The following is a 25,422-nucleotide window of genomic DNA, read 5'->3' on the forward strand; positions in this document are numbered from 1 at the left end:
GCAGCTTTTACTTGGCAGGAGGACTGGGAGGATGACTGCAAATTGCAAACAAACACAAGAGAGCCAAGAATCATGTATTTAGAGAACATTCTGCAGGTTTTCTTGAGGGTCTGGTTTGAGCCTGGCACTTGTGGGTTGTATTTGCACTGGAAATAAGATAAACGTGACACCTGCTCCATTTAATCTTTCTCTCCCTTTTTCCTCCCCCCCCCCCCCCCCCCCCCCTTGCCTTCTTTGAAGAACTTACCAAAAGAGGTTGAGAAGGAGCAAGAGATATTAGCTCATGTGCCTGATTAATGATTCTCCGGGGGGAAAGGAAATCATTTAACCACAATATAGAGCGCTTTTGATTGAAAAGAACTTTAAATTCCATGTTGGAGCCAGGAGCGACAATTGGAATAACAAAGTAAAGAGAGCACGTGGCTGCTGGGTTTATCACCACCAGCCACGGGGACTTTGTATCACTGTGAAAGCAATCGAATGAGTAAATACACAAACAGGCTCCCAAATACAAAAGCAAACAGGGAGAGAGATGATGGAGAGCTGCTGATGAAGGGAGGGTTCAAGGAGCGAAAGAAGGAGGAGATTGGCTTTAGTCTTGGCACGTGGCAAGCTTTGACATGAGGATGCTTTGGTCTGTGTTGTGCTTCTTTGAAGCATGCTGCTTCCCCATTAGCGCTGCAGGGTCCATCCCACACATCTCGGAGCTGCTGATCCCACCAACACCCCAGCTCCCAGGGATTCCCTCTTCACCTCCCTTGCCAAGGTGGGAGCTGCAGTTCCAGCTAGGAGCATTTTCCCTGGCAACACGGCTTGGCAGGTTGGGGAAGGAACTTGGCCCTGAGCGAAGAGCGCAGCCAGGACCGAGTCCTACCAGTGCTGCGCTGGGGACACCTCTGATGGATTTATGATGTTCCTCCCATCACTCCTGTAACAAGAGTATTAAAACCACTAATGCAAAACCGTGGATTATTTTTCCCCATCCTTGCACATGCTCTTTTAACACCCAAAGAAACAAACCAGCAATTTGCAGTTTCCTGTAAGTGATCCATCAGGAATGAGTGAAGAAAGTATTGCCACAATCGTATTAATTCTGCTGAGGATATCCTAATGAGCTATTGCCTTGCTCTGTGAATTCTCTGCTTGTTTCTCCCCACGCTCCTCTTCCTCCTGAACCCCCGATGCTGCGGCATCGGGGACTTGGAGTGTAGGTGAACATGGGAACATAAAAGCAGAAAGGGAATGGCGTGTGCAGAATAAGCTGTTTGCTTTCCTCTGATTGTTGCTATTAATAAAACATTACATTAAATCAGTGCTGGAAGAATATAATTGGGACCATCCATCACATGTCTAGAGGAGAAGGGCTCCTGTTCATCAGCCGAATGGAGCGGCTGCTGTTACCTACCCCAGCAGTGAGCATGGGGAAGAGATGGTCTCATGTCCCCGTGTTTTGGACCAATCCTCTCCCCATGATCAGTACCATTTTTGTCCGTTTTATGCCTTTCTTTTGTATTGACAAAGGCAGGAGCTGAGGGCAGAAGGAGGCATTAACTGGGGACCCCATGCCTGGACAGGAGATGGCCGGGATTTGGGATTTGCTATTGGGGTTTTGTGTTTGAGGGTGGTTTCTCTCCATGGCCGGCTCCTCCTCACTCCGCACAGGGATGAAGGCTTCTCCATCGCTTCTGCCGACGAAGCCAGCGGGAAACACCCCTCGCATTCACAGCAATAAACTCCCTTGCAATAGGGAGCAGAACAGCCATCATTTCATCCAATTTTCAGGGCAGCTGATGCCATTACATGAAGGAGTTGATTCATTCAACACCAACAGGAGGTTTTTTCTCCAGCCCAGTAATTTGTGTTGGGCTAATGCACCTCTTCATAGAATCCCATTATATAAAGCGGCAAATAACGCAGCGTGTGCTCCCAGCTGAGCACAACGACAGGGATGGACTCAGTGCTGCTGGGCTGCTGAGGAGGAAGCTCCCATTACCAACCCCTTAGCCCTGCACTATGGGATCTGGGGAGGAAATCGTGCCAGTGGATGCAGGGCTCCGGGTCTTCCAGCATCAGTCCTTTGTCTGATCTCTATTAAAACCCTGCGCTGGCAGCTTCTGACCTGCAGTGTGCAGACTAAATTTCCAGGTGGTAGCATTGTTTGGTCTGTGAGATTTAATAAACCCTTTCATATTTCCTCCTGGTGAGGGTATTTGTCCCTTTCACTTTCAGCTTTTGATGTTCTTTGATGAATCAAACAGGTCAAACCCCTTTAGTCTGTCACTGCACAGCATCTTCCCCAGGTTCATTCCTGTAACTCTCTCCTCAATCCTCAGTGCATTCCCTTAGACCTCTAACACTGGCTGGACATAATGATGCCCCAGCAAAGCCATTCGTTATGAAAGTTCTCTATTAAAACATCAACAGACCATTCCCCCAGATTCATGTTTTATCTTCCCATTCCTTGTTATGCAAAGAACAGCAAATAAATGATGTCATATACATACATCAGACTTCTAACTAGCGCTAATGATTCTACAATAAAACCAGACTGATAACTGGTGAGACAGAGATTAAGCAAAATAAGACAAATGCATGTGGTACAATATTTTAAAAGCATGTTCCTAATTTCAGAGCACCAAGGCATGATCACAGCTAAAAATAATGCCAATCCATCACACGGAGGGTTTGGGACTCATTTTAGACAATGAAGAGCTAGAAGAAACATCGGCTTTCTTTCTGTATTAATACATAACTAAGCAATCCAAGAGGAGGATATCACATTGATGGCATAAATGGATCATAATAAAAGACCATTTTGACATGTCAATACTATTACTCAGTTGTATTAGAGAAATCAGAAATGGAAGAGGCCTTTTAACGAGAGATGATGCCTCCATCTCTGACGCAGACCCCACGGTGTTCAGCCTGGGGAGTGAATCCAGCTGGGAAAGCACCAGCTTCGGGGGGACATTGTGCTCCAGCTCCCAGACAGGTTATTTGAACCTGAGCCTCAGTTCAGTCCCCAGCTCAGGATTGCCTCTCCTTGTCCACTGCCCCTTGCCCTTGCCCTACTCCTAGGTAAGAGCAGGGGATGCAGCAGAACCATTCCCATCCCGGCTGGGTGTCAGGCACACCAGCATCCCCTACAGCCATTTGCTGGTGCCCCTATCCCAAATCCAGCGTGTTGCCTATGTCTCTCACATGTATAATTGGTTATCTGAGCACTGAAGATTAATTACTGGCACTTAATCTCCCTGGAGAGCACTTAAGCCACCACCATGCATTAGTCTAGCTTGTGCTGCAAGGCAGACACAGGGTGCCATACTCAGCCCCTGCTCCTTGCTTTGGGGGCTGCTAGGTTTGGGGTGTCTGAATGGCACTGCCAGGGTACAGCCCCATCAGTGCCTCTGTGCTGCAATGGCACCAGCCCTGACACCACAAGCGATGGCTCCACTGCACCGTGTAGCACCACATCCCACCCCAGCACCACGCTCCTATGCTGGGCAGTAGGAATTGGCCATGCAGGAAAGGAATGGGCTCTTGTGAGCAGTGGGCATGCTGCTGTGTCTCCAGTTGCATGTTACTGCCCACTTGACAATCAGTTCATATGGTTTCTAGAAACCCTGTGGGAGCAGCACAGATCTGGGGACACCAAGAGCTGCTTTATGTGCCGGGCTGGAAAGTTGTCAGCGATGTTATTTGCTTGTGTTCAGTTTTGCACAGCAGCTGATTCCTTCAAGTGATGGGAACTGGGTTTGGAATGAATTGGTGATTTGAAGGTCTGGGGAATAGGAGCCAAAGGGAAATGAGAAACTGTGGTGTGGGGCTGATCCTGCTGCTTGGAGTTTGCTGATCGCTTTGTGAAATGCATCCAAGCCTAAACTGTATCTTGAGTCTCTTCGAAAGAGAGAAGGACCAATTTGCTTGGAGATGAATGGGACTGGAGGCCTTTTCCCAGACTAAATTTCCAGGTGGTAGCATTGTTTGGTCTGTGAGATTTAATAAACTCTTTCGTATTTCCTCCTGGTACACTGCCGTATCAAAGCACCTCACACACTGGAGCTCTATTTCGAAGCTGGATCTTGGCTGCTTTGGGCATTCGGGTGTTTTGTGGAGGATGCTGATGTAGTTTCATTGCTTTCCTTCCCTGGGAGAGGAGGCTGCTTTACACCAGAGGAAGCGAGGGCTCGTGTTTGTGTGCTTGCCTTTCTGTGTTAGGGGGAAGCAGCACATGCGACTGCAAGCTGCTAAGTGCTCCAGAAGAGATACTTGTTTTTTCTCCCCACATAGCTTGTAGGCTTTAGATGAGCTGCACACTGGGTTCAGGGGTGGATCCTCAGGCAGCAGAGGAGCTCAACACCTTCACCCCAACCATCACCCTTCTCCATTTGCTCAACTTCAGCCCTGCAACCCAGACAGCGAGGATGGGGTGAGAAAAGCAAAGCCTCCAAGTGCTCAAGGAGAGAGTTTTCCTTGCAGTTGCTTTGTCAACCCCTCCACAGTGGCCAAGCAGCCCATAGGAGCTGTCCTCCACACATCAGTCCTCATCCATCACCTTCCACTCGGTGCCCTGGTACCCTGCAGGACACTGCCGCTCATGCTCTCATGCCCAGGCACAGCCTGACCAGGGTCCTGCTCTCAGCTCCAAGCCCTCACTTATCGCCAGATCCCTGCTTCAATGAGAGCCATAAACAAGGCATAAAAAGGAGAGAAAGCATTTAATATTTCATTCTAGTTTGTTGCAGAGTCAAGAAGGATCCAGGCGCTCAGGATCCCTCCTCCAGCCCCAGCACTTGCTTACAGAGACAGGAGGGTAAAAAAGGATGGACACTGCTCCCCTTTAGAGGGGTTAACCCTCTAAAGCAGTTCTTCTTCTGCTTTTCCTTCTTGCCTGGCAGGTGGCAAGTGCCAAGCTGCACATGAGCAGGGACATCGGTGCATCCTGGGAAGGGACGGAGATACCCGTAAACTGGTGAGCCCTCAAAAGAGAGATGCTGCCAAGCCCTGAAAGCCCTGAGCTCTGCACCCCACAGAGGTTATTTGGCAGGGGAGGAGAGGAAGAATTATCCTGTTGCTAAAACCCATTTAATCCCCTGGTGTGAGGGCATCTCCACCACATGGTGAGAAGTTTAGGGCTGGCTTTGGTCATTGTGACTCAATGGACTTCTTGGCGACTCAAGGATGGGTCATTCATCGCAGGCTTCTCCTGGGAGGGGTTCCAAGGTTCCAAGAGCATGGCCAAGCGTCCCCAGAGGGGATGTTGCTGGAGAGCTGCCATCGCTCAGCAGTGATGGGCTGAGGGAGCGCAGCTCCAGAGAAACACTAGGAAAAGGGTATTTTGACTTCTGTAAGCCTGGTTTCCTGAGGAAAAGAGCTTTATGCAATTGCACCCCCCGTGCCCGACACAAGCAGCGTGTCTTCCCTTGTCAATTTATACCTTCGCAGGCGAGCTGAACCAAGCTTGACATAATAACAGGAATCTGAAGAGAATTCTGTCCCGACAGGCTTGATGAGAATCCTCAGCCTGGCAGAGGAGTGAGAGACATAAGTAATGACTCTGCTGAGGAAAAGGCCACCTTGAGGGTGTTTTCCTTACTAGACATCAGAGACTCCACAGGCATTTAGGAGCAGTCCCCAAGGGAAAAGCTTTTGCATTAAGCATCAGGGAAGCCCCAGGTAAGGAAACCCCAGCCTGCAGTGGGTACACTGGGGTCTGCTGGGGCCAGCCTGGCAGAGACAGCTCTTCCCCTTGGGGGACATCACACCATTGCTCTCCCTTTGTGGCTTCACCAGCTTAATGGGTTTATTAACACCACAAACAGAGCAATCATCCTGTCCTTTTCCTTATCAGTTAGCTTACCTGTGCCCACCCTGGACATCTAATAGTCCCAGATACTCCCCATCCCCAGCTCCTGTTTTTCTATTCTGCTTTTCTCACACCTTTTGTGCTAAGGTCCTGAGGACCTGAACCTATGTCAACTACCTTCAAGCACCGCACTTATTTTCCATTAACAGAGCCATCAACCTTAACATTACTTAGAACTGATTACATTTCGTACTTTTGTGCCTCCTTGTCTCAGTACACTGGGGTCTGCTGGGGCCAGCCTGGCAGAGACAGCTCTTCCCCTTGTGGGACATCACACCATTGCTCACCCCTTGTGGATTCTCTGGGGTCTGCTACATGGCTGTGCTACTGGGCAGCGTTCTCACCCACCCGGTCACCTCCTGTCCCACGCTTATGACTGGGGCCAGACACAAGGTCTGGACAAGCACAGACCTGAATCCTTCCCTCCATCCACACCCTCCATCAAGGCACCCCTGTATGTGCCGCCCTGCACTGCCCCAGCACAGAGACCATCTACGTGTGCTTGGAGGACCAATGTGCTTGTCCTGACGTCTCCACTCAGCTCTGTCCAAGCACCGTACCTATCTTTAATCTTAAGATATCACTTGTTAGACCCAGAATCCGACTGAAGGTTGCTACTGATGCGCGGATTGACTCCACAACTCGTTAAAGTTGTAAAGTAGGTATGCTTTTTATTCAGCGCTGAGATGCACGGGGATAATTCCTCAAAGTCATGCATGCCTCAGTGTTGTTTCCCTGTACATTTATTCTCTAAAGTTATATATATTCATAAGGTTGCACAATACACCTATACATATTCATGGCCTATCCCCACTTCGTATTATAATGAGCCAGAAGGTCCTCTGCGCCTGCGCAGTGCCCCCTCTGGTCATGGGCAGGGGTCTCAAGATGAAGTAAATGAGTCTTCCTCCTCTGGGTAGGGGTCTTCAAGATGAAGTAAATGAGTCTTCCTCTTCTTGCACTTTTCACCTTTTTAGTCTTTATGTGTGGCCTTAGAGATTGGTCAGTGTCCCAGCCGTAAATCCTCTACTTCTCCCCTTTATCAGTAGAGTTTGATCAGTGTCCCAGCCGTAAATCCTCTGCTTCTCCCCTTTATCAGTAGATTCAGGCGTCTGCTTATTAACAGGACTGGAGGTCTCTGTTCTGCTTAGCAGGCATTTACAACAGATAGTCCTTTTGTTTAAACAAATTCCTCTAACCCCCTTGTACAACCCCCCTGTACAACCCCCTTGTACAACCCCCCTGTACAACCCCCCTGTACAATGGTCAACCCTCTGTATCACTACTGCAGCTGAGGAAACACGGGTAGGAAACACGGGTGTGAATGCTCAGGAGATTTAATAAAGGCTTGTTTCAAACCTAAGCTTGAATCTTCCTGACATCTTTTGTTCCTTATTAAATTGTCTTAAACAGCAAATGCAAAAGCTCCTGTTTCTGCCGAGTTTATAGCAAAGTAGGTCCGACCCCCCCCCACTATTTGAGGGCTTAGCTGGACCATGTTGGGATTCAACATCATCTCCCAGAAGGAATTTGGCTTTCTTTATCCTTACAACCTACATGAGGTCGCCTTGGGGCACAGCAGGCTGGTGAGTAGCTGAAAGGCATTTGAAAAGCAGTAGCAAATTGTCCCATCTGCTGCCTCCCTCCTGCGATCTCACCTGCATCAGCTGGAGGGAAAGGCTTTCTTTGCCTCCAAGATTACAAATTCCCTTTCTTTCCCTTCATGCCCCTTATTTCAGTAGCTGGGAACAACACTGCTCTGCAGTGGTGCATCCTGTCTCCTTTCCATTTCCTTCCAAGTTATACAGGAAATAACTTGCTGATGCTGCTGGCGGTCCCCAGGCAGCTCCAAAGGCTCCGTTTTGAGGCCAAATTCCCCGTTTAATGGGGCGAAGGACCAAGGGGCTGTTGGGATTTTGCTCCACCAAGTGGTTTTCACCAGAGAAGGGTTGGAGCTGTGCATTTACCATGGATCTGTGGGGCTATTGGGGGGCCAAAAAAGGCTGGAATAGGTAAAACCCCAACAGCCTACTCTGAGTGGCCGCTGAAACTCCAACCACCCCCTCGCACATCACTGTGGGTGAATGAAACCCAGCACTGGTGCTTCCTGCTTCCCCTTCTTTGAGACATGCAACAAAGCCCCAGTGCCAAGAGGTGTGCAAGGAAAAGGGAAGGAAATCCATCAAGTCCCAGTGCTGGGAGAGAGGTGACACAGGGTTACCAATGTACAAGGGGGTTGTACAGGGGGGTTGTACAAGGGGGTTAGAGGTTAGTGCTCTCATGGTTTTAAGTGCATTTGCAGAGCACTGGGAAAGAGAAGCCACGGAGATTCGTAAAAGATTGCTTGGAATGGGAGCTGGTCAAAACAAGGGAATTCTGAAGAAAAGCCCATTGGGTTACATTTTGGCACATTGGAAAGAACGGTGAGGGTCTTCTGGGGGGTCGGTAAACAAGAAAACGTTGATAAAATATTGTAACCGATGTCTGGTTTTAGTTAGACTGTTGCCAGCTTAAAAGTGACAATTCTCCACTCCTGTAATTTTGCATGATGTACACCCCTGTTATTTTTAATTTGTAAAATTTGATAGGAAACTTCTCTGGATAAAGTTGAGTGCTTGATGCGTACATGTGGAATATCAGGTCTTGTGCGCATCTTTTTATCAAGGCTGTGATGTTCCTATCTGTGTATGAATTGTATCTGTAAAAACATTGTGAGTGTAAAAAGCTGCTTTTTTGTAGGAGAGAGATTTAAAAAAACCACATTTTACTCTCATAATGACATCCCTCAAGCTGGGCATGGGGAAGTTTAGTCTGGGTATTAGGAACGATTTCTTCACCAAAAGGTGGTCAGGCATTGGAACAGAAGAATAGAAGATACTCAAATGGCATGGCTTCCTTGAGGACAGTGTCCAGACAGAGCTCTCCCCTTCTGCAAACTGCAGACAAACAGCATCACACCACTGCTACAAGTCCTTGGGACAGACGGAAGTGATTAAATCAACTCCAGGTGGGGAAAGTCACAGAGAAAGGAAAAACCTTCCTGGGGGAGGACTGCAACTGCACAAGCCACAGCTTCCTCTCCCCTGTGAGAGGAGCAGCTTCATTTCTTTCTTTCTTTTTCCTCTCTTAAAGGACACAAAAGCCTGGCCCTGGCTGTTTACTGTCGTCTGATCTCAGAGGTGCCCCCAGAGCATCCCCAGGGGGCTGGAGACTCCCCACGACAAACACCGACTCAATACAAACCCCAGTGTGTCCATCTGACAGTCACCAGAAGGGCTCCAGCTCTCAAACTCAGGTCCTGCACTCAGAAGCCAAAACATGAATCAGCTCTCAAAGTCCATCAACTCAGCTTGGTTATCAGATGGGTCACTGCTCCTCCTTGAGCTTTTGCTCTCAAAGTAAGCTTCTTGACACCTAGTAAGCATGGCACAGCTGGTGGAAACACCAAGCAGTGCATCGTACCCACTCACAGCTTGGTCTCACTGAACTAACCCAGCCCTGGCAGCGGGATCTAAGAGCTCTGTTTCATTTCCCACCTCAGGAAGTGCCCACGAGGAACGGGGAAGCAGGAAGAGCCGTGTGAGTTAAGTGGTTTCCAGCAAGGCACTTCTGTAAAGCAGTTTGAAGATAGTACAATTGTGATCATGAAGTTCGCCTCTGTGACCAAAGCGTTTGGTGGTTGTGCGTAAGAAGCAGCTACTTGGCCACAGACAGAGCAGAATCCAAACAGCCCCGGAGGCACCATGCTTTTAGTATTACTGTAGGGATGACCCAGAGCAGAGTTTCTGTCTCTCCGCTGTCCTTTCCAGCACGTTCTTGCAGTCCTGCACTGAAATTGCCACTGCTCGAAGTGGAAGCAAAGCGGAGGAAAACCAGTGAAAATAATAAAGAGCAATAATAATAATAACACCTCTTGTTGGACCACACAGGTGTGTTGGAACAGGGGAAGCAAGTACCCACAAGCAGAGGGTGCTGGAAAGCAGCACCCTGCGCCCTGGCCCAGGAATCAAACGCGGGAAAGGCAGATGTGAATACAGACTGTTTATTTGAAGTGGAGACATAAAAAGGGGATGGGGGGTGCGGTGGGGGTGGGAATTACATATTGACAGTTAAGAAATAGTAAAATGATAGTGAAATTATGGTAAAAACTTAAGTTTAATTGTTACAACAACAAGGGTAGAACAAAAGTATAACAAGAACCCAGTAAATATAAACAACAATAAAACAACAAAACAGCTACAGTTTAACAAGAGAACAACAGTAGAACAAGAACATTAGAACCCGCCAAGAACAAACATAGAACAATAAAATCTTCAAGGGATCTTCACAGCCGCTGCCGTTTGGCTGCAGATGGCCCAAAAGGCCAGTTGGTGTCGGAGCTGTCCTCCTCCTTGGGGAAGAACAAAAACCAAACAGGACAGGTTTAGTCACATCCACATACATCACCGTTTAGAAGCAAGGAGCTGCTGTAACAGCTCAGCTATAAAACCAAAGTGTTATTCCATTAAAGAACATTTAAATGTTTGTGGGGTTTCTGTAATTTAGACTGCCCCCGACACACACACTCACACAGCTCAGAGAGTAAAGGAGCTGGCAGCAAAGCCCTCCTGGGGATGGTGGGGACCCTGTGGGCAGGGGGGGCAGCTCCCGGGTGAGCCCTGGCTCTGGCAGCCTCTGCTCCTCTCCCACTGAACGGCCCCGGGGGAGACAGCACCGCAGCTCCTGGGAGCTGGTAAACCCCAAAGGGGTGGGGATGGGCCACAGATGGAAAACAATTTGGATCTGGGGAGGATCCCCATCCGCTCTGGACTCCCCAGCTGGCTCCAGAGCACCCAAACATGGGGAGGGACACCAGCAGAGAGGGGAAGAGAAGGGAGCAGAGAGACTGCCAGGGCTGGAGCAAAGGTCTGCACCTTAGGAAAGAAGGCAAAATAAAGCCAGAAGGAAAGGCTGCAGAGACGCAGAGACGTTCATCCAGCCTCGGGGGGGGGGGAATCTTCCAGTAGGAAGAGTTTGGTTCACTCCGTGCCACCCTGGGCGCTGCCACCCAGCACGGTTTCTTGCTGGCAGCAGAGAAGGGGCCTGGCCCCATCTCTCCGGTCCCATCTCGGGGCTGCTCTGGACCAGAGCCCCGCGGGTGGGGGGCCAGCAGCACTGGCTATTACTTATTATGGCAATGATGGTCCCGTGCCTTTAGCCGCTTGAGAGCTCCCTGGATCTTGGATCTTGCCTGGGTCAGAGAGGCAGGGCTGCACAAACCTGGAAGCACAAAGTTTGGCTCAGGTCTCTGCAGCTGCACTCTGAGCTGGAACCAGGGCTACCACAATCCCTGTCCCAGTGGGAATGGAAGGTTTTACATCCCCAGAGCCCAGCAGCCACCACGCAAGCCGTCTCCTACGGCACAGCCTGGCCCTTCCGCCATCCCACAGACCAAGGGGACGACACGACCCATCAGCACCAGCTCCCTCACTACCAGGGGAAGCGACGCCTTCTCCAAGGCCTGACGGGCGCTGGCCAAAGAAGGATGCAGAAGTCCCTGGAATGCAACACACCACTGTGAGCCGGGGTCAGCAAAGGAGGAAGAGCCTGGCTTTAGGGAGCTGGCAGCACCCGCAGGAGCCGATGCATCCAGTGCATCCAGAGGGGGCAAGGAGAGGCCCTGCATGCCCCAGGGCTAGGGACCGGGACAGCGAGCGAGGGAAGCACCTTCCCTTCGCATGGCAAGGCTCTGCACAGCCCCAGCATCAGCCCTCAGGTCTGCTGAGCCCGGGCAGCTCAGCCAGGTCTGGCAGGAAAGCTGCTGCCTAAATCTAACCCCCGCAGAAGCCCCGTCCGCCCCGACTCACCTCCCAACACGGGTGCGCTCGCACTTCTGGGCTGGCTGGTGTCAGTGAGGCCGCTGGTGCTGGAATCGGCTAGCCCAGAAACCACCGATGCCGTGCTCCCTGACACTGCCCCTGTGCAGCTGGTGCCCAAGGAGCCCTGGGCGATGGCTGTGCCAGGGACGTACCTTCCCCACTGGTGCTGGGGACCTCATCTGCTGGGAGGGAGCACGAAATCAGGACCCACAACTTGCTGTATGGGAATACCCCTTAGCAGAGCCTCCCAGCATGAACAGCTCACAGCTCCGCCCAAGCCTTCACCAGGCTCTAAAAGTTTCAGACCCGAGGACCAGGGAGCACCGGCCTACGAGCTTCCTCAGCTTGTGCTGCACGGACACCCCACTGCCCTGCCAGCCCGCGCCATGGCTGTCTCCTCCTTGCCGTGCCCTTCACATTCCCACTCTGTCCTTACCCGCCTTCTGCCCCAGGAGTCGGCACAACCACTGCTGCGCTGCCTTCCTCTCCTCCTCTATGATCTCCTCTGTGATGGGGTAGCCCGGGTCAGGCGCAGGGGGCTGCCAAGAGAGAGCAGTAGCTTAGTTCCTTCTCAGGGAAGCCGGCAGAGCCACTCTGAAGGAGGTGTGGAGCAGGGTGGCTCCAGAGCCGGGAAGCCGTGGTTCTGCCGCAGCCACCGCAGAGCTCCGGTCCCCATTCGTTTTGGCCCCAGCTTGGTGCTGAGGGCACAGCACCCTTGCCCAGCCAGTACCTGCTCCAGCAGTGGGCAGCAGTCACGCACAGCCACCACGCACCGGGGCAGGGGAGAGCCTCACTTCCCACTCAGCCAAGGACGAGACCTCCTGCCCCAAGGCAGGCAGGTCAGCCTGCCCCCAGCCCTGCACAAATTGCACTGGGCACATTCTGTCCCCAGACGAGGCCAAAGAGGCTGCGAGACAGCGACGTACCAGCACCAGTGGCTCATTATCCCAGGGCACCAGCAGGCAGATGCTCCTCCTGCGCGGTCTTCCGTTTCCTAGCGATGGTGGTGGGCTCAGGGACTGCCGCCGCTTCTCAGCCCTCTCGACAGCTACAGGAGGAGACAAGTCAGGAGCAGCTCCCAGCAGGGGCGATTGGCCTGTACCGAGGGGGTTGTCCCTTCTCACCCCTCTCCGGATGCCCGTCTTGGAGGGCAGAGCCAGGGACACGGCCTTAAGCCGCAGACAAGGCTGCGATACCCTGGGGCAGCAGCTGGCCACAAGAGATCCACGGGGAAGCTGTCACAAGAGCCCGCTGGGGCTCCACGGGCCAGCGGCCCCATCCCACCTCCACAGACGTTCCTTGCTCGCTGCCCACCCGAACCACAAACCACACAAACTGCCAGACGTGGCCACATCTCACACTGTGCCACAGGACCCTAGCCACAATGGGCACACGGGAGAAAACGCCACTGCCTCAGGACCAGCACGTTCCTCCTTTCCAGAGGACACCACAAGCTCGTCCCGCCTGCAGACCTGAGCTACCTCGCGTCCCGCTGCTGTCCCGCACCAGTGGCCCACCCAACCCTGTCACAGAGCTGGGCCCCACCTGCAGTCACCTTCCTCCATCTGCACAGCCCTGGTCGCTGTCACTGGCGCGAGGCTCCATCGTCGCACCTCCTGTTCCCTGTGCAAGCAGGAGAGAGCCAGTTAGGGTCGGCCCCCTGACCTGGGAGCAGGACAAGACTCAACACGCCGAGGACTCCCACAGGCATCCCTGCTGTGTTTCTTTGCTGTCTTTGCCAAACAGCAGAGCTCAGGGCAACAGCCTTGAGTCACTGCAGCAGCCTAAGCATGGCTCCAGGCAGAGGAGCTGCTCCTCTCCCCCCACCAGGGCCCCGGCTCGGGCAGCCTCAAGGCAGCAGCCGGGGATCCCGGGTGGGAGCCGCTGCTCCTCACAGGGCCCAGGTCGGACCCACCCTGTCCTGCTGCTCCACAGCACCGCAGGGGAACAAGGCTGCAGGGATGCTGATCAGCACAACACCAGGGCTGCCCCACAGCTGGGTGACCCAGTAGCCAGGTCTCGGGCCTGGAGAGCAGCACTTGGGTACTGGGATGGCTGGGAAGGAGAACACTTTCTTCCCGGCTGGCACCGACAAGAGGGCGCTCGCCGGATGAGCAGTACATTACCTTCCTGTCCACTTGGCCACCGCACAGCAGACTCCTCTGCAGGACTGTGGGGACAACCCCCCCCACATCCACTTCTCCTGGAACACAGGAAGAGACCAGCTTTGGTCTCAACTGATTTGGCTCTGGGGAGCACAGCCTCCCGTCCTCTTCATCGCTGTAGAGTAAATCCCATCTCCCAGGCACTGGCTACCGAGCCCAGAGCCTCTCTTGCTTCAAAGCTGCTCAGCTCCCCTCCAGAACGTCCAGGGCAAAGCCTGAGCACCCCAAACTGGATCCACTCTGGGAGCAAGCAGCCTCCAGGCTGTTTCTAAGCGAGGCAATGGGGAGGGAGGATGCTGCTGCCCCAGACACGGCAAACCCTTCCCTACTGACTCACCGTGGAGAAAACCTTTCCCTGCACAGCTGCAGAGCTCCATTAGCCACGACTTCGTCCCCCTCTCACATCTGCAAGCCCAGCCCAGGACGTGAGCAGTGTTTTATTACAGCTCAGCAGGTGCTGAGGGGACCCACGTCAAAGTGGCAACACCGGGCTCCCAGGCGTGCTGCTGCCTCTGGCTGAAAAGCTGTCAGCACAGCAAAGAGATTTCGTCTTCCCCTTTTCCCTGGATGTGTCCCCCCTGCAGAGTGGCCAGGGCAGAGTGAGGAGAAGCAAAGAGCTGCGCGCTGGGCTGCAGAGCGGGGCTGGGCGTCGGGCCCATGGCAAGACCCTGGGCATCTGACTGTCCCAGCGTACCGGCGGGGGCTCCAGTGCGGCAGCAGCGGGTACCGGTGGCGCACGGTTGGCAGTGGGGCTCTGCGGGGACACAACGATCAGCGCCTCTGTTAGCGGCGGGAGGATCCGATCCCGTCCTCCCCCCGTGCTCCCTCAAGGCAGTAGTGGCCGGAGTGGGTGCTCTCAGCACAGACGGTGCCGGCGGCCAAGCCACCGTTAGAGTCCATGGGAGCCGGAGCCTGCGGGCCGGCAGGACCGTGTCGCACACCAGGACCCCACTGCAGCCAGCAGCAATCCCTGCACAAGAAGGCAGGGCAGCACCACAGGCAGAGCTATGGGACCAGCACCGCCATAGCTGCGCCACCCATGTCCTTATCCTGCCCGTATCCCTGTGCCGCCTGCATCCCCGTGCCACCTGTGTCCCTGTGCCACGGAGGTGGGAAGCGGGCAATGAGGCTCGGCCTGTAGGGGAAAAGGAGAAGTCGGGGAGGGCGCTGGGGGGGCACGAACCGTGCGGGAGGGCGCCGGGCCGGAGGGCGCCTGGCGGGCGTGCGGGACCGCAGCGCAAACCGGGCACCCCCCGCGCCCAGCGCCGCTCCCAGCAGCGATCCCTGCGCCAGGCAGGTCAGCATCACTGCCAGCGCCAGAGGCAGCGCCACGGACTCGGCAGCGCCATCGCTTCCGACCGCAGCAGCAACGGCCACCGGCCCGGAACGCGCTGCGGGAGCCGCGCCGCCGGACCTCGCCAGTCGCCGCCTTCTACAGCTCGTGGCCCTGTTCCACCGGCACCCCCGGTCCACCCGCCTTCTACTGACAGCCCTGGGCCACCCTCCCCCTGACAGTCACTGACCCTGGGCCACCCCTGTCCTGAGCCCACCCTCGCCTCTGTGCCTGCAGCTTCCACAGCCCTGCTGTGCCCTACCAGGCAGGCACCGTGGCAGGGACCATGACACAGACCGCACAGAACACGATTCCCCTGAGCACCTCCCTGGCAATGACCCCCACGGGCCAGCTCAGGGGCACCCGACTTCCCGGGAGGGAGCAGGGGCACACGGGGAATCCCTATGGAAAACAACAAACCCAAGGCAAATGACCGGGTTTTGGATCTCAGCAGCTGCCAAGCGCCACGCTTGAGATGCAGGGGAAAGCTGTGCTTAGAACTGGATTGGGTTTTCATGTAGCCACAGCAAGCTTTGGTCTTTACAGCTACTGAGGGCTTTGCAGGCTCCTCCCGAGCTCTCAGAGGACAGCCCAGCACTGGCACGCGTTGTAATCTAGGGTGTCCTTGCTAGGGACAAATGTGGTGTATTGAGACGTGCAGCCCTCGTGTTCCTTCAGGTCTTTCTGCTCAGAGCTGGGGACAGAGCAGGCTGCTGCTGCTGTGCTGCCCTTTCAAAGGGGCCTTGCAAGGAACGCTCACACTCTGCCCATGGCAGGCAGGGCTCCATCTCCAGCCCTCTGGTTTCCCCTTTGCCCATGCCCAGTGCTCCCATGCAGTGCGCACAGCTGTAGCACTGGGGCTGGCTCAGGTCCTCAGGGGGCTGCACAAGGGAGTCTTTTGGGGGCAGATGCCAGGGGAGCTGCAGGTGACTGAAACGAAACGGTGATGCAAGGGCAGAAGCTCTTGCACGTGCAGCCTCTGGCTGCCCCATCCTGCTTGAGCCTTGCCCCCACCTTCCCTGCCTGCCCTCTCCCAGCAGTACAAAGGATGCTGCTGCCATCCTTGGGCTTGGGGAGCACCATAGGTGCTTCCTTCAGCCCATCCACCTCTGCTTGAGAGCGTAAAGACTCCTCTGGTTGCCATTGCCAAGGCTCCCTGCTTCCTGCCCCTGGGCTGGGCTGAGGTCTCTCCACTGGAAACACCAACGCAAGAGAAAGCACAACGTGGTAATTAAGCGTCCTTCCCAGCACACTTGTGCAGTCTTGCCCTGAAACAGCCTCTGCTCAAAGCAGAAGCAAAGTGGAGGAAAACCGGTGAAATAATGACAAATTGTAATAATAATACAAACAGTAATAACTGTTGTTCGACCACACAGCTGTGTTGGAACGGGGAAGCAAGTACCCCCAAGCAGAGGGTGCTGGAAAGCAGCACACTGCTCCCTGGCCCAGGAACCAAACCCGGGGAAGGCAGATGTGAACACAGACTGTTTATTTGACGTAGGGACAGAAAAAGGGGGAAGGTGAGCAAGGACCTTCGCAGTAAAACAATACTAAAATGGTAGTAAAAAACCCAACGTGCCAACTGCGGTAGAAGAAGAGAGTAACAACAACAGATCAACAACAGTCTAACAAGAACAGACCACCACTCCCGACACCAGACCGTACCGAGTGCAGAGACGCACAGCCATTCATCCAGCCTTGGCTGTGGAACCGTTCCAGCAGGAAGAATTGGATCCCCCCCGTTCCATCTCGGGCGCTGCTCCCAGCACGGTTTCTTGCCGGCAGCAGGGACGGGGCCTGGCCCCATCATTCCGGGCCCGCCTCCCCGCGCCTCGGGCCTTGCCTCGGCTCCGCAACCGCTCCCACACGGCGCTGCCCCCTCCACAGCCACGTCTTCACACCGGATCCCCCACGGGCCTCCCACCACAGACCGGAGCCGGAGCCGTCCCTGACAGCGCCGGCCCAGGACTTGGCTGCCACTCGGCAGCGGCGACCTCGCAGCGCTTCCCGCCGCGCCGTGCTCGCACCATGGCCCCAGCAGGGAGGCGGAGCTAAAATGGACGCGGCCGCGGCTGCCCCGCGCTGGTTGTCCATTGGCCGGGGCCGTCCAGCGCTGTTTCTCCATTGGCCGGGGCCGCCCAGCGCTGTTTCGCCATTGGCTGAATCCGCCCGGCCGTGACTCCTCTGTGGCCGCCCCTACGCTTTCCCCGCCTCGCCGTCGCTCCGCAAGCTCACTCCGCAGGGAAGGGGTGCGCGGCGGCCGCTGGGCCGAGCGAGGCGAGAGCTCTCCGGCGGTGCGGGCCGCGGGAGCGGGTGTTGCGCTGTGGCCGGAGCGGAGCGGGGCCGGGCCGGGCAGGGCCGGGCCGGGCCGTGTCCGTGCGGGAATGGCGGAGCCGGGGTTGGCCGTGTAGGAGCTCGAGGGTGTGTGTAAGGTAAGTGCAGCGGGGAGGATGTTGTGGTGGGTGCTGGCCGGGTGTGGGGTAAGAGCCGTGAGGTGGTTTCGGGGCAAGGGGACGAGAGGTTTGTGTGAGGATGTGCCGTGGTTCCGTGGGTCGGGCGAGCTCCGAGCAGGAGTCAGTGGTGCGTGCGGAGGGGCAGGGGTAGGGCAGGCCCAGGGCTGAGGGGCGGCGGGGCAGCTCCATGGGCGGTGAGGCCCGGGGGAGGTGGGGGTGTTCCATGGGGAATTGCAGGGGTTGCCCGGGGAGGGGGGGGGGGGCGGAGCGGAGCGGCGTTCCCGGGGTGCTGCAGGTTCCCGGAGCCCCCCTGGAGGGGTTCGGTGGGGCTGCCGCAGAGCCGCAGCGCTCCCAGCTCTGGTCTTTGGGAGCTTCGGTGTTGCTGATGAAGGGCTTCCCGTCAAGGTTGTGACCTGAGTCGAGGTCTTGCTCTGGCCTGGAACCTGGCTCAAAGCTCCTGTAAGCAGAGTGGCGCCTCACGTGTACGAGCAAGGGTTGTGCTCAGCAGCGGGCGCTTGGAGGTGATTTTCCCCTTGCCGTGGAGCTTTGTAGCTCGAGAGATCTGCACGTGTTGGATCTGTGCCAAAGTAAGGCCGGTCCGATGCCCTGGGTGTTTCACAGGGACTGCTTCCTTTCAGACACTTGCACAGCTCGAGTGTTACCTGCCTTTGCCTGGAACAGAACCGGTGCTCTCTAAAGAAAACCCAGAGATTCCACAGGGCAGTGGAAACAGAGGTTGAGCTCAGTTGGTGCTCCTCTGAGGAGGTGAAGGCTTCTTGTAGCGTCGTGTTTGTAGGCAAAGGCTGTTTTTTGCAGAGCCTGGCGTCAGGCTGCTGGCCTGAGCCTGCAGGTGCGGGATGGCTGGGTTTGTGGTGTTCATTCTCAGTTTGTGCTGTTGGAATCTGCTCTCGCTAAATCTGTGATCTGTTTTAGACTTGGATGTCTCAATGGATGCGTGGAGCTTCTTCTCTACTTGCCTGGTGTCCTTATGGCTGCACAGGCTTTACGTCTGTTCTGCAGTTGCCTTTGGGGTCAGCATTTGGATCGTCATTCAGTTCTCCACCTCCAAACCCCAAGAGAAGGTAACAGAGCATGTAGGTGCTTTGAGAAGAGCCCCAGAATCTGTGCCCCGCTCCACAGCCCAGCGAGCAGTTGCTGGGGAAAGGAAGCCCCTGGTGCAGTGAAATGTGCTACTCCCCTGTGGGCCCACCGGAGTTGTTGCATGTGCCAGCTGTAGTTCAGTGTGTCTGATGGTTGTAATCCTCAGTCCTGGTCGTCTTATGTTTGTGGGTAGCTGAACGCGCTCTTTGCTCCGCTGTTACAGCAGAACTCATCTGAATGCTTTCCATTTGTTACTGAGGGAGTGTGTCAGCCTCGCTTGCTCTGTCACTTCAGGCAAATCACTCTGCTTCTGCAAGGTTTTCTCATTTTTCCTGTGATGTTAATGATAAGGTTGGGCTGGTCTGGGGACCAGGGTGGGATTAGGCCACTCGGGAATTAAAATCCTTGCCGTTCAGGTGAGTGAAGCTCTGCTTTAGGAGTTGGGACGTTCTTGGTTTCAGCCTGAGTCTGTTATCTCAGCAGTGTGCGAGATGAGCGTGTTGTAGCATGGCCTAGTTTGGAGAAAGCTACTTGTGTGTCTCTGTAGGGTGAGAGACACTCAACTGCTTTGTTCCATTTGCATGGTGCTGAGAGTCTGATCACAGGACTGGAATTTTCAATGCTTTTGGGGAAAAGGGGGTTACCATCGCTTTGAAAAGGGATGGAACGCGAGACAGTGCTTGTTCCACAGGGTGAAAAACCCACTGGGAATCCCGCTTCTTCTGAAGGAATAGAAGACAAGGTAGTCAATGGATGTGCCACCCTGCAGAGAAAGGAGGTCTACGTTGCTGGGGTAAAGATTTTCTATGGGTCTCAGACTGGCACAGCAAAGGTATGAGTTACTTTTTTTCCATGTGCATGATCTTGAGTTGAAATGTTGAGATTCGAGTATGTTGCTTGCCTTAGAAACACTACAGTGTGTAAAGATCAGAGTTCCTTAGGTCATGAGAAGTTGTTACCCAACAGGAAAGATAAGTGAAAAGCATATAAAAATAAGAGCTTTACTACTGCCTTCATGTGGGGTATGCAGTAGAGACATTATTATGAAGCTTCAAGTTTACTCTTACAGTGTTATAGAACCCCAGCCTGGTTTGTGTTGAAAGGGACCTTCCAGTTTTAACCCCCTGTTACAGGCAGGGACACCTTCCACTAGAGCAAGTTGCTCCAAGCCCCATCCAACCTGGCCTTGAATATACTCTTAATTTGCTAGCTGATCTTCTTAGAAGTGCTCTTTCAGGTGCTTTTTCAAAAGGAAATGTCATTTGTGTGTGTAAATATAAAATCGTTAATCATAAAATTCATGTGATTCTGTTTTTCCAGCCAGTATATCCTTGCTGTGCTGGGAGAAGTCCTGTCTCTGGGCACAGCAGGGCTTGTTTGACCTTTCAGGTACCTGTGTTGTAGCACCCAGTTGCTGTCTCTGTTTCTTTTCTCAGAGATTTGCCAGAGCTCTTGCTGAGGCAGTTATTTCCCTTAATGTGCCAGTGGAAGTCATTAGCACGGGAGACTGTGATCCAGATGATTGTTTATTAGACGAGGTAGGTATGTTGTAAATGGGAATAATAATTCCAAGCTTTTCCTGGGGTTGTGAAGGCAAAGCTGTTGTGTTGCAATTTGCTTTCCTTCCATGGAAGCAAGTGCAGTCCATCAGCCCTTGGCAACAAATAGCTAAATGCTGAAATTGCTGAGGAAAGGCTTATGTAGGGTGTGTGATGCCGAGCTTGGCTTTGTCCAAGCCAGTTGTGTAACTCGGCTGTGAGTAATGGACAGTGTCTGCACCAGGGCCCCTGTTGTGTCTATGAGTGTCCACCTGGGAAGGGTTCAAAACTGGAGTAAGAGGATAGTGATTCTTCTGCAGCTTTTAGACTTAGAAACTTCTCGTGAGCAGTATTTCTGCTGGGGAATCCTTGGTGGATTTTTCTTCTGTCAATATTGATAGTTGATTTTTTTAATGTATGGGGGCGTTATTGCTGCAAGAGCGTGTTTTGGAAGCTGTTGATTGGGGTGGGGAAGGTGGGTGTCCCGTTCTGTTTTACCACTCCATTAAGCAGGGGAAAGAGAGCTTGTTCTCCTTTGGTTAATTTAAGATGGCTTTGCAGGGAGGATGGCCATCCACCACTGTTGGGGTTACCACCTGCAGCATCCCACACCAAAAACTATTCAGCCAGCCAGCCAGCCAAAATCTCATCTTTTGACTTCTTTCAGGTGCCCATGTGTTCCAGCTCTCTTCCTGAAGTGCTCAGAAAAATTGAGTGATCTTTTCTCTTGTGTTCTGTTTCTGTTCTTAGACAACCAGCAGGAACATCTGTGTGTTCTTGGTGGCTACGTACACAGATGGGCAGCCAACCGAGAGTGCAGCCTGGTTCTGTAGGTGGTTAGAAGAGGCTGCACACGACTTTCGCTTTGGGAAAGCCTATCTGAAGGGCCTGAGATATGCTGTATTTGGCTTGGGAAACTCTGCGTATGTTGCTCATTACAACACAGTAAGTATCTCCTGTGCACATGTCTTTGACTCCTGCTCCTCTGAAAGGCTGAGCTATCTTAAATGCTACGTACCTGCCCGTTACTGGTAGTTTGTGTGAGAATTGGCCCAGAAAGCCAATGGCATTCTGGGCTGCACCAAAAAAAGTGTGGCCAGCAGGCTGAGGGAGGTGGTTCTCTTCCTCTACTCTGTTTTGGTGAGACCCTCCCTCTGTTGCATCCAGCTCTGGGGCAACAACACATGGGATGTGGAGCTGTTGGATCGAGCCGCAGAGATGCTGCCTGGGCCGGAGCAGCTCTGCTCTGGAGCCAGGCTGTGAGAGCTGGTCTGGTTCAGCCTGGAGAAGAGACGGCTCTGGGGAGACATTAGAGCAGCTCCCAGAGCCTAAAGGGGTCTGATGATAAACCTGGAGAGGGGCTTTAGATAAGGGGCTGCAGGGACCGATCAAGGGGGAATGGCTTTAACCTGCCAGACGGGATACTGAGAATGGCCATTAGGGAAAAAATTCTTCCCTGTGATTTTGGTGAGACACTGGCACAGGTTGCCCATAGAAGTGGGCATACGGCAGTACCTGAGCCTTGTAATGAGTTTCATCTTGGTCGGAAAAATGGCGTGACTTGTCACCTGGTTGTTATGTTTGTGTAACTGGAGCCACAGGAAATGTGTTAGGGATGTGGCCATTTTGACCAAGCATAGCATAAAGGAGCTTGTTTCCAGAGCTCACCTCTTTCTTATCACATGGGTTTGATAGCAGAGGTGTTTTCCATCACAGAATGCTTTGGGTTGGAAGTGACCTTAGAGCTCTTAGAGTTCCAACCCCCTGCCACGGGCCTTGTGCCACCTTCTTGTGCCTTGAACACTGCCAGGGATGGGGCAGCCGCAGCTTTTCTGGGCACCCTGTGCCAGCGCCTCAGCACCCTCACAGTGAAGCATTTTTCTCGTAATGTCTAATCCAGGTGTGGTGGTGTTCAGACTGTGTGTGCTCTGAGCCGGCAGGTGAGGGAGAGTCCAGAAGTGCCTGTCCTGCAGTCCTGTGCAGCCCTCTTTCCAGGCTTGGTGCTTGCTTTCTTAGTTGCCTGCTTTGTTTAACTTGCCCTTCATTTAATTTCCCTCTAACTTTGATCTTATCCCAGGTTGGAAGAAATATTGACAGGTGGCTGTGGATGCTCAGCGCCAGCCGGATCGTGACTCGTGCCGAGGGGGACTGTAACGTGTCCCAGAGCGAGCATGGCACCATTGAGGCCGACTTTGAAGCCTGGAAAGCCAAGTTCCTCACTCAGCTTCAGGCCCTCTGCAGAGGGGAAAAGAAGCCCTGTGGTGGGAAGTGCAAGAAAGGGAAGTGCAAATCTCCAGGGAAGCAGAGCAGGGAGAGTTCAGATCATGAACATGGGGTATCGGAATATACGAATACTGAGGTAAAGCCCAAATCCGTGGGACCTTATTTCTGATTTAGTACCCCTTGTAGCACTGGTTGACTTCTCTCCTTTCTCCTTCAGCCCAGAGGGGTGCCGTGGGAGCTTGATACCTCTTTTTTTTTGGATCAGAGGGGGAAGAGGGATGAGATCCCATGGCAGATAGCAAGTAGAATAAGCCACCCAAGAAGGACCAAAGAATTAGTGATGGCTGATGGTCCTAGGCTAGATGGCATGTGTATGATGAGTCTTCCTCTTGCATAGGGGGAGGTATGTGTTGTGATACATGCTCCAGGGACCCAGTCTGGGTTCTCTTCAGAGCCTTTGCTTTGTCTCGTGGCCAAGTTCACTTCACATTTAGTTCTCTGGGAGCAGTTAACCTGCTTCCATTTCAACTTGGGGAAATTTAGGTGCTTTGCCTGAATCCCAAGGTTTTTCCAAAGGCAGTTGGGGGAGTGTTCTCTGAGCAAGTCCTGTATTTGCTCTGAATGTGTGTCTGTAATCATTTTTGTGTCTTCTGGCGTGTTTGTTGATTGCAGGCTTGAATAAGGAATCCTCTCTCTTGCTCTAAAATGCAAGACCCAGAGGTGCTGTGGCACTTTAATCCTGCCGGCAAGGTGTTTGCTGTGAGTTGGAAATGACTATGATGACCATGTTGAATTCTGTAGTAAAAGAAGGTCTCTTCTGTCTGAGTGGGTTTGAGGGTGCTGCCTACTGCAGGAACAAGAGGAATAAGCATTGCTGTTCCACCAGTGCTCTTCTGCTGTACCTTGCCTGTGTACAAAAAGGGAGACGGTGTTTCTGCTCTGTGAAGAATTTGACTGGGAAAGCAGATCTCTCACTCCCTGTTCATCAGACACCAAGGGGCACTCGGGGGAATTGAAGGGCTTTAGGCTTCCAGATGATCACAGTACAGAGTGGGAGTCTGACTTCTCTGATTGCCTGTCATGGGATCAGGTGGGCACATGAGGGAAAGGGAGTAATCTGGAGGCAAGAAAGCTGGGCTGAGCTTCAGACACCAAAGAGAGCCCCAGGTTTAAATGCATCTTGTACACATTATACAGGTTATTGGTAGGCTGTTCCTTGTTTTTCAGTATCTTTGCCGAGTGTGAGAGCTGTTTTCACTGGTTAGCATAGATGAAGATCTAATGCTTAACATTCAGATACAATTCTCACTTGGATTTTTGTCCGATCTCTTACACAGGCAGAAGAGTTGTTTGAAAGCAGTAGTGAGGAGGAAGCTGACGCTGAGGAAGCTGGAGGGTCAAATTCTGTCCTTGATGTTGAAGATCTTGGCAAGATCATGAGGCACGTGAAGGAAGCCAAGGTACCACTGTTACAACGAGTGTGGAACTATCGGGTCTTTATCAGTGATCAGTTGAATCGCTTAAAATACACTTGCTGGATTTGAATTGCTGGAGCTAGTTAAAGGGAGAGTAAAATAGAAGCTATTGGAGAACCTGTCCTCAAACAAGCCTATACTTGGAGGTGTGTTGGATATACTTCCTGGCTAACTGGGACCTGTTCGCTGAGCAAATAGTGCAGTGGTAACCTTTTATTGTGAGTCAGAGGGAAAATAACTTCCACTGTTCAGATCTGAATATCCATCTCTGTTGCTGTGATTCACAGTCCAGTGTCTAAACACAAATCTTGTTACTGGATCTGCCTGTGGGAGCTTGATCTGACCTGTGTTGAGCCTGGCAAAGACAACCATAATCCTGCTTTATGCCAGGGTGTTACTGTCTCCCTTCCTGTGTGGGTCTGTTCATGTTTCATTTTCCGTGTGCAGTCTTCCAGCAGAATACATTAGACTCCTTTATCTGGTTAGCACACGGGAAGGAGTGAGAATACACATAGGTACTAGGCTAAGCCTTCCTGTGTTCCCCACACTTCTTGCCGGCTGAGCAGTTGGCGGTTGGGATGGGAAGGGTGTGCCCAGGAGGGACCTGGGATGTCTGTGTTGCCACCTGCTGGCTGTTTCCCCGTTAGCAAGCTTTCTGTGGTGGGCTCTTTCCTTGTGCATCCTTGAGCTGCTCTCCACCCTTTCCTCAACAAACCTACCTCTGTCTGTAACTGCACCATCCTTGTCTTGCATAGCTCTGCGCTGTGGACTTAGATTCATAGAATCATAGAATCGTTAAGGTTGGAAAGGACCTTAAGATCACCAAGTTCCAACCCCCCTGCCGTGGGCAGGGACACCTTACGCTAAATCATATCACCCAAGGCCTCGTCCAGCCTGGTCTTGAACACTGCCAGGGATGGCGCATTCACAACCTCCCTGGGCAACCCATTCCAGTGGCTCACCACCCTAACAGGAAAGAATTTCCTTCTTATATCCAACCTAAACTTCCCCAGTTTTAACCCGTTACCCCTTGTCCTGTCACTACAGTCTCTAATGAAGAGTCCCTCTCCAGCATCCCTATAGGCCCCCTTCAGATACTGGAAGGCTGCTATGAGGTCTCCACGCAGCCGTCTCTTCTCCAGGCTGAACAGCCCCAACTTCCTCCGCCTGTCTTCATGCGGGAGGTGCTTCAGTCCCCTGATCATCCTTGTGGCCCTTCTCTGGACTTGTTCCAACAGTTCCATGTCCTTTTTATGTTGAGGACACCAGAACTGCACACAATGCTCCAGGTGAGGTCTTACAAGAGCAGAGTAGAGGGGCAGGATCACCTCCTTCGACCTGCTGATCACGCTCCTTTTGAATGCAGCCCAGGATACGGTTGGTTTCTGGGCTGCAAGCGCACACTGAAGC

The 25,422-nt window shown here is 53.2% G+C and overlaps 1 protein-coding gene and 1 long non-coding RNA gene across 2 annotated transcripts in view; one reads left to right on the forward strand and one right to left on the reverse strand.

Moving 5' to 3' along the window:
* Positions 1-11,869: 11,869 nt before the first annotated feature.
* On the reverse strand, positions 11,870-12,752 carry LOC133262150 (uncharacterized). Its single transcript, XR_009741222.1, has 3 exons — positions 12,651-12,752; positions 12,161-12,263; positions 11,870-11,903 (listed from the first exon to the last, which is right to left on the reverse strand). It is a non-coding gene; the product is annotated as an uncharacterized LOC133262150 (long non-coding RNA).
* Positions 12,753-17,568: 4,816 nt separating this feature from the next.
* Positions 17,569-25,422, forward strand: part of LOC133262180 (S-adenosyl-L-methionine-dependent tRNA 4-demethylwyosine synthase TYW1-like) — a 347,477-nt gene continuing 339,623 nt past the window's right edge. Inside the window, exons 1-7 of the mRNA XM_061441125.1 lie at positions 17,569-17,654; positions 18,609-18,769; positions 19,468-19,608; positions 20,213-20,314; positions 21,065-21,259; positions 22,392-22,673; positions 23,875-23,997. Of these exons, the coding sequence (XP_061297109.1) occupies positions 18,623-18,769; positions 19,468-19,608; positions 20,213-20,314; positions 21,065-21,259; positions 22,392-22,673; positions 23,875-23,997 (990 nt within the window). The 5' untranslated portion in view covers positions 17,569-17,654; positions 18,609-18,622. The remainder of the gene's footprint in view (positions 17,655-18,608; positions 18,770-19,467; positions 19,609-20,212; positions 20,315-21,064; positions 21,260-22,391; positions 22,674-23,874; positions 23,998-25,422) is intronic.

This window comes from Pezoporus flaviventris, unplaced genomic scaffold (genome assembly GCF_033815535.1).
Source record: "Pezoporus flaviventris isolate CSIRO_AGI_PZ_B2104156 unplaced genomic scaffold, CSIRO_AGI_Pfla_v1 ptg000191l, whole genome shotgun sequence".
NCBI lineage: Eukaryota > Metazoa > Chordata > Aves > Psittaciformes > Psittacidae > Pezoporus > Pezoporus flaviventris.